Below are 8,226 nucleotides of genomic sequence, written 5' to 3' on the forward strand. Positions count from 1 at the left end.
CACCCGCCACATTCTCCAGATATTGCGCCGTCAGATTATCACCTGTTCCAATCGATGGCACATGGTCTAGCTGACCAGCAGTTCGATTCATATGAAGACATCAAAAAATGGCTTGATGCGTGGATAGTCTCAAAAGATGAACAGTTTTACCGCGACCGTATACGAGATATACCAGAAAGATGGGAAAAAGTAATAGCCAGCGATGGGCAATACTTTCAATGATTCACTTGTAACCATTTTTTCAGAATAAAGTTGTATTTTCTTAAAAAAAATAGCGAAAACTTAGTTGTGCATCTAATAACATTCAATCAGTTCACTACATACACATAATCTTATACATACAAGTAAATCTCTCAATAATTCAAATCAATAAACTTAAATTTCAGTGGAATGCGTGGCGTACTAAGAAAATGGTTTACAAAAGGCTTATCCGATGGGTGATTGAATTCGATTTGGAAGTATCGCACCACATTGCCCAATGACATTTCCAACTCCAGATCCACAATTCGCTTGCCCACACAACTACGTGGTCCGAAACCAAATGGCAAATAAATAAATTTGTTTAAATTATCAGCAACTAATTTTTCGCTTTCGGTCGTCGTCGATTCATCCGGATGGCGTAACCAACGTTCGGGTAAAAATTCCTGTGCTCGTGGAAAAAACTGTTCTTCATTTAATAGCATATTGGAAGTCATAAAAACACGTGTACCCTTTGGCACTTGATAACCACCCAATACCAAGTCAGCGCCGGTTTCACGTATATTACCAAAAGCAAGTGGGTAGACACGTAACGCTTCCTTGATGCAGGCACGCAGATAAGGTAAGTTTTTCATGTTCTCCATGGTGAAGTGGTCATCCTTGTGTGGCAGCACATTCAAAAGTTCTTCACGTAACTTTTGCTGTTTCTCTGGATTCTTAGCAATGCACAAAAAGACGGCTGCTAGTACGGAAGATGTCTGTGAGAATTTGTAAAATTGAGAAGAATGAGGTTCTGTACTATATTTATTGGCACTACTATGACTTACCGTATCCACACCAGCCATTAACATATCCATTGCCATTATAATAGCAATTTTGCGATCAATTTTCAGAAGCTTCTCCAACACACTGCGTTCTTCTCCCTCTTTTGAAGGATTCTGTTCCAAGCGCACTAAAGCGTCATTGACAAATCTACTTGTTATATCGAATATTGAGTCCATCGATTTTTCGAAGCGTCGATATGTGGGTGTTTTTATGTATTTGTAAAGTGATGGTTTCACACCTAAATCGTAGAATGATTTCATAAAAACGTTTAAATTATCGAAGAGCATTGCGGCTTCTTTTGAGTCGGGATTCTTGCGAATCAAACCAAATTCATGATCCAGAGCCACTACTGCGACTGACTCGAAGGCGAGTCGATTGATGTCCTTCACAAAGTTGTTTGGCACCTCTAGGGTTTGTGGATCACGTATGTCACGAATTCTGTGAAGGAATAAACATACATACTTACTTTCCATTAAGGCACGTCTAACGAATAAAAGTAGTGAGCTTTATTAACCGAGCAGCTAAATTAATCCTAACTTTAAAGTCACCTTTAACTACTTTCATTTTCTTATTTGTCTAATAACGATGGCTTTGCTGCTTTCGAGACTTCGACTAAGCGTGATTGAGCTTTACAAAAGGAAGATATAAACTAATCCTAACTTTAAAGAGACCTTCAACGCCGTTCAATGCAGCTCATATGTTACAAAATTACGTTTTTTAGTTCTTTTTTACAAAACGGTACGAGTTTAAGGGATCATAAAGTCTCCATAAAGATAGTGGCTTAACAAAAAAAGGCCTAAGTTACAGAAATCGGCATATCAAATGAAACATTAATTTTGTTTCGTAGATATTCTGTAGAAAACCCATGAAAAATTTCCTTTAAAGTTGTTGTCTTATCATTCATAGTTGTATATGCAACGTAGCCTTCCATTTGATATCTACATTTCCATACCTTGTACAATTTTAGATTTATACGATTTTTTGAAACCAAATGAACGTCAAGATAAACTTAAACTTAATCAAATGTAAAGTATGGACATAATTTTCTCACTAAAATCCCGTGTACAGATATTTTACAATTACCTCTGTATAAACTCCAAGTTAACCTTTTGCATGGGTTTCAAGTAGAGTTTAGCATTTTTCGGTTGCATTAAAACGGGATTCACAGCATGTCGGAATTTGCCCCATTCTTCGCCGCTATTCAAGTGAGAAACAATTTAAAAAGCATAATGATTTATATGTCAACGAATTCGTTCATTATCCGTATTTAACTTACTGTCCGGTTAGGCCAAGCATTGTACTAAAAAATCCGTCCTTTCGCTCAAGGCGATAATGTTCCACCACTTCACCGCCGGGTCGTATAGGCCAAACACCCTCAGTTCGAAATATTTTTTGAAAATCGGTTAAATTAAAAAGTACCAATGTGGTTGGCTGTCCAAAAACGCCAGCCATGCGAAAAGTGTCACCGAAACGTTCGCGACATTTTAGGAGCAAATCATTCAGCGACATATCAGCAAAGTCGCCTAAAAAATGAAAAGCATCACAAAGTTCGTTATGAGAAGAACAAAAGTTATTAAATTCTAAACTTACCGCCTTTCATAAAGCCACGCACCATTTGGTATTTGGTGAGGCCTGGTATGGCTTTGTAGGGCAGGGCCTGTTGCCATTCAGCATCCAAAGAATCCACAAATGACTTGCTGTCTATATTGTGAGTCTATTGAAAGGTAAACATAAACAAAAAATTTTAATTAAAATTAGTTAAAAAATAATAGACCAAAATTCGTTTAAGTACTCGGGTCAGTTAATAAGCAAAAATATAAGAAAAATATGAGAAAATATAGGAAAATATAGGAAAATAGTTCATTAAATTTGTTTAGTCCCATACACTTATTTTCAACGTAAACAAAAGGGATATCGGAAAGCCCTCAAAATGAGAAGGCATATATCGTCTTGATTCGACGTGAACAGTTTTCCAATGTCCCCTTTTTTATTCTAAAATAAAAAAGTTACATGGGGGCCAAATTGGTGAACATGGTGATTGCCTTAGTAATTAAGGGGAGGTATTAAATTTTAAACTTTTTCTTAAATTCATAGTAACTATTAAAGAATTCAGCAATAAATAATCTCTAAAGTTGGACAAATGTAGAAGCATTTTTGATCTTTTTCGATTCTGACTCAAAAATAACCCTAGGTGTAAGTGTAGACATCCCTGTCTGTTGTTACTTATGATGTACACCAGAAAACTACTTCTTTTGAGACGCCTCAAGAGATTCACCGTCACTCGGTAAATTTTCAATACCTTATCTCAACCATTGTATTTGTAATTCATAAAAGTTGAGTGTCTTTGTAACCAAATTTATCTGACGTCCAATTTTCCATGCAAAATTTAAAACTGTACTCTATAGCTTTTGAGAGAATACAGACACTTAAGTATTCCGTTATCAGCTACTCAGTTCTCTCTCAGTGAATTTGATAATCCCTGTTCTTCTTCTTATTCTTCTTTACTGGCGCAATATCCGTCTAAGCGGTTTTGGCCGAGCTCAACAAAGCGCGCCAGTGCTTTCCTTTTAGACAATCGTGCTAACCGATACCAATTATATTAGAAATGCCAAGTCCCTTCTCTAATTGATCGTTTCAACGCAGTGGAGTATTTGCTTTTCCTCTGCTACTACCCTTCAGCATCACATTGAATACATTCAGTGCTGGAGCGTTTGTAGACCTTCGTACGACATGACCTAACCAGCCAAGCCGCTGAATCTTAATTCGCTGTATTATGTCTTAAGTCTTATGTCATGCAGCCCAATGCTCTATCGCCTAAGATATTCGCCGAGCCCCAGAAATTCTCCGCAGAATTTTTCTCTCGAGCACTAAGCGTCGTCGCGTCAGGTGCTGTTATTGTTCATACAGCTGCGCCTCATAATAGGACGTGCATGAGGGGGATGACGGGAACTAGAGAGTGTGGTTTTAGTTCGACAAGAGAGGACTTTAAGAGTTTACTGTTCAATTGTCTACTCAGTCGAATGTAGTACTTTTTGGCAAGTGAGATTCTCCGTTAGGCTTCAAAGCTGACTTTGCTATTGTATTGACGTTGGTTCCCGACGAAGTCATCTACCTTTCCAAATTTATAACCGCCAGGAGAGACGGTGTTACTGGGGTGCAATATGGTTGACACACTCGACTCACTTCTTTAGCTAGATTGGGAAAGGCTGTAGTAATAGCTGTTGCGTTGAGGTTTTCGTTTTAGGTTTTTTATTTATAAACGACTTTTACTTTGTATTACCGTATCTGTCTACATTAACTTAGCCTAACTTTCCATATTGCTCACAAATATTTTTTATTTTAGTTTCCTTCTCTTAGTTCTCTCGCACACCTCATCTAGGAGTTCGTCAGTCTTGGTATACTGCAATGCCCATACCTATGGCTTCAACTTTTGCGCGCACTTTGGTTGTTCGATTACTTAAAACCATAAGCTGGATTCTATCAATCGATTTAGCCGTAGTCGCTCACTTAAATAATTGTAAAGTGTTGCATATGTAAGAGCAGTAACCCGTTTCTGTAAGAAATCGACAAAATTGCTCGAGAAAAAGTGTCGTTTAGTGAGAGAAATGGACAAAGAATATTTAAAATTGAATCAAAAATTTTTTGGGGCAACATTGAGAAGAGTAAGCCTGAAAACCAAAATGTGTATACAGAAATTTTAATATTGAAAAATAACAATCTATACATCTGCAAAAATGTGCAGTCATTTTGTGTTGTGCTAAATACATCAAAGTGTGCCCGACATTTGCGTTTGGGAAAGCAGCGCACTAAAGTCCCATTTGCTGAATGAGTACACTGCCAATGGCTCTAAAGTATGGTTGTTAGAGCATCTATCCCTTGCAACCGTTGCTAATGACGTCATTCAGAATGCCGGTATTTAATTATTGTACATATTTTTAATTCACATATAAAATTTAATTAAGTAATTGTATGTCCATTTTATGTCCACTTAAATATGTAAGGGCTGATAACACCCGCTGACTTAGACAAAGAGACAAAGAGTTATAAGTATTCAACTATAAAGTATTCTATTTTCTGCATTACCCCGAGTAGTCTGCTACTTATAAAACTAATCAATTATTGAACGTTATAGTCCTGAAGTACCTTGTGCCATTCGTAAATAAGGCCTTTCAGCTCTGCTTGACCTTTGAGTGTTTTTGGTTTTTGGCCGTTTTTTTTTAAATACATTTTAACATTTTATATTAGATTAATATTTGGGCCTTGAGCTGGTGTGTCCAATATTTTACTTCAATATAAAAGAAAGTAATGGATGTATTGGATCATTATCCTGGTAGATTTTAAATTGATGTTTGTTGTAAGCAATGAAACCAAATTTGGTTGCATTATTTGCTAAATGGCATTACAGAATATTCAAATATTGTCATGTATCCATCTTATCTTCTATAAACATCAAATCATCCATCCCCTTCCTCACACCATGACTGAAAGTTTGCCAAATTTCATTATTGGTATATATATTCTGCATTCCCACTGCTTTTAATGGCTGCCTCTACACCCTATTGGGTCTGGCGTTGTAATACAGCATGATTTTAGTCTCATCGCAGAATATCACATCATTGCAGTAGCTATCTGGTTGAACTACATAGGTGCATTCTAGCAAAAGATAACCGCTTTTCAATAAGCTGTGCAGAGAGCAAAAGTTTCTTTCGAACAACTCGTGAGGTATAATTGTACTTTTGTGAAACTCGCCGGACTGTTTTATAGAAACTTCGGTCCCACCTTCATCGAAATCTGAGGGTTTGCACTGATTTTCTCAACAAAATACGTTCAATGCCGTCAGATATTTTCCGCAACCTTCCACTTGCAGGTTTTGACTCCAGCCTATTTTCATTTTTTGCACGGTTTATTATGTTATAAATAACTTGCCAGGTTTAATAAAATGTTTCTGATAGCTGTTGTATACTTTTTCCTATTGTGCAATTATAGTAGACCAACTGAGTCAGCTCAAACGATATCCGTTTTCCAGGCATTTTGGCGTTCTTTATAATTTACGTACGATTTGATATTTTGATCAACAAAGCACTCTTACGATCATTTTATGACTGATTGGTGACTAACGCGTGTGTAAAAACTCAGAGAGATAACGGTATATCTCATTACCTTAGCGAACGATGCCGCAAATGATGCGTAAAAACACTTTCTTGACAGCTAAGAGATACATTCGTTTTGATTTTGCATTTCTTGGTGGTACCTATGCAAGTTAATGAAATCCTTTTGAAAGGCTCTCCAAATCCATCTTATCAATTATCTTCATATGTCCAAACATTTTCTTGACATACTGTATGTATAGTATACGACAAACCAAATATACATATATGCATTGTCACCACCTCAAAGTCAAGTGAGGGGAATGATCGATAAAATTCCTTTTGCTTTGTTACAAAAACCCTTTCGAACGAGTATTCGTACTGAAATGGAATGGAATGCGTCAGTTGACTGCCACGATTTTTAATCAATTCAACTAATTTTTTTACAGAAACTTAAACTTCATTTTGACGTCAAATCGATTATTTAAATCGAGCACTTGATCGAGAATAGTTACAGAAACGACCCACAAATACGCCACGAACTTTATGAAACTCAGCTTTGATCGCTTTCGATTTCAGATCCTTAAAATATAAATATTTGATCACCACATTTGTATCATCGATAATAAAAATTAATGAATTAAACCAAAAATTTTATCACTTATTAAATATCTAGTAACCATTTACGTTGCAATGAGCGCCATCTATTGCGTTTTCTAAAGTCCTATTGATCTATACTTGTACGACCATTGTAAGTAAAACACAAAAAAAAAAACCAATAATTCACCTTGACATTGACAGCAGTCGATTGTAACGCAACTTGCATTCGTGGTATTTGCTGTTGTTGTTTTCGTACGTTTGTGCACCTCGACGCTATTACTCGTACGACGCCGGCATTGCGTGCACTTCGAATGAATAACATTTTCAAGTTGGCTGGGAAGTAAAGTTCCGCTTACAGTTGATATGTATTTATTATGTGTGTGCACGTATGCGTATGTCAAAACCAAAATTCTCGTAAATAATGAATATCCGTATTCACAGATGCAACAAAATCTCTTATCGCAGTACTATTGTCTTGTGTGTTCGCGCTTGGAGCAACCAAATTTAACTAAATATATAAATTGTAGGATAACAACAATTAATCCATGCGAATTTCGCGGGACTAATGCACGATAGCAATGTAGGCGATGCGGTTTTTATTGGAATGTAACAATGTTCTGAGTTGATTTGGGGCGTGTAAAGTTATCAGTGCAGTGGTGTCATCAAAGTGGGTTAGCTTCGAGGTTTAAAACAATATTTCGGTAACTTCTTTTCAAAACTATTTCAAAATATTAAAATTCGTAGTATTTATTTGCGCCTATTATTTAATAATAAAGTTCAAATAGGTGAATTTTTTTAATTATATTGTAATAAAAAAGAACATTGAAAACTCGTGGGTTGACTTCTGCCACTCGAAGCATATGGTGTGTACATATGTAAATGTAAATATAAAACTATACTTACGCAAACTCGAAAAAATCTTATAGCCACATCGACAATCAAGAGAACGGGCCAATAGGTTGTGTTACGATAGGTTGAAATGGCTGCCGTAGACGAAACCGACATACTTAGGCTGCTGGTTTCGGCCAATTTTGATATGTTTCATGATTGCGAATGATGCAAGGAATGCAATGGAATATAGTGAGGTAATTTTTTTTAACTTTACCTCTTTCAACACGCTAAGCTTCGGAATAGATATATGGCATTTGATTTGATCTCCATACGATGCGGGCTTTATTTCTACAAGTAGGTCCGCTTTCATGCCTTCATAGGTATTTTCCGTTTACGGAACAAGAAAAAGTCACAAAGGTCAAACCCAGTGAAAACTGTGGTTGTGGCCAAGGTAACGGTATAATTTTTGGCCAAAAAAATTCGATTTGTTGATGAATTTTTTCCGACAGCAGAAAAGCCTCGAGCACACCAAAATGAGTCTATATGTCAAAATCAAACTAAATTTGTCATATAGTTGTAATTGTAAAAAAAATTTCAGAACATTGTACCAACACAACAAAATATCATGAAATCGGAAAACAAATGTATGTTGCCCACAAAATTTGAATTTCGAGAACACAGCCAG

At 36.4% G+C, this 8,226-nt stretch overlaps 1 protein-coding gene across 2 annotated transcripts; it reads right to left on the minus strand.

Moving 5' to 3' along the window:
* Window positions 1-242: 242 nt before the first annotated feature.
* LOC128867573 (probable cytochrome P450 12c1, mitochondrial) lies at window positions 243-7,289 on the minus strand. 2 transcript variants are annotated; one of them, XM_054108937.1, is made up of 6 exons: window positions 6,898-7,289; window positions 2,614-2,737; window positions 2,300-2,546; window positions 2,107-2,220; window positions 1,026-1,461; window positions 243-956 (listed from the first exon to the last, which is right to left on the minus strand). In XM_054108937.1, the coding sequence occupies exons 1-6, from the start codon at window positions 7,030-7,032 to the stop codon at window positions 354-356; spliced, it is 1,659 nt and encodes a 552-aa protein (XP_053964912.1). In that variant the 5' UTR covers window positions 7,033-7,289; the 3' UTR covers window positions 243-353. The 2 variants fall into 2 exon arrangements, with proteins under 2 accessions (XP_053964912.1, XP_053964913.1); XM_054108938.1 differs by lacking the exon at window positions 6,898-7,289 and adding an exon at window positions 4,953-5,033.
* Window positions 7,290-8,226: the final 937 nt, after the last annotated feature.

This window comes from Anastrepha ludens, chromosome 6 (assembly GCF_028408465.1).
Source record: "Anastrepha ludens isolate Willacy chromosome 6, idAnaLude1.1, whole genome shotgun sequence".
NCBI classification, from domain to species: domain Eukaryota; kingdom Metazoa; phylum Arthropoda; class Insecta; order Diptera; family Tephritidae; genus Anastrepha; species Anastrepha ludens.

Coding starts and splice junctions, on each gene's coding strand:
- LOC128867573 (XM_054108937.1), bottom strand. CDS start 7,032: ATGTTATTCATTCGAAGTGCACGCAATGCCGGCGTCGTACGAGTAATA. Junction 2,738..6,897: donor CGACTGCTGTCAATGTCAAG/GTGAATTATTGG, acceptor ACCTTTCAATAG/ACTCACAATATAGACAGCAA. Junction 957..1,025: donor TAATGGCTGGTGTGGATACG/GTAAGTCATAGT, acceptor AAATTCTCACAG/ACATCTTCCGTACTAGCAGC.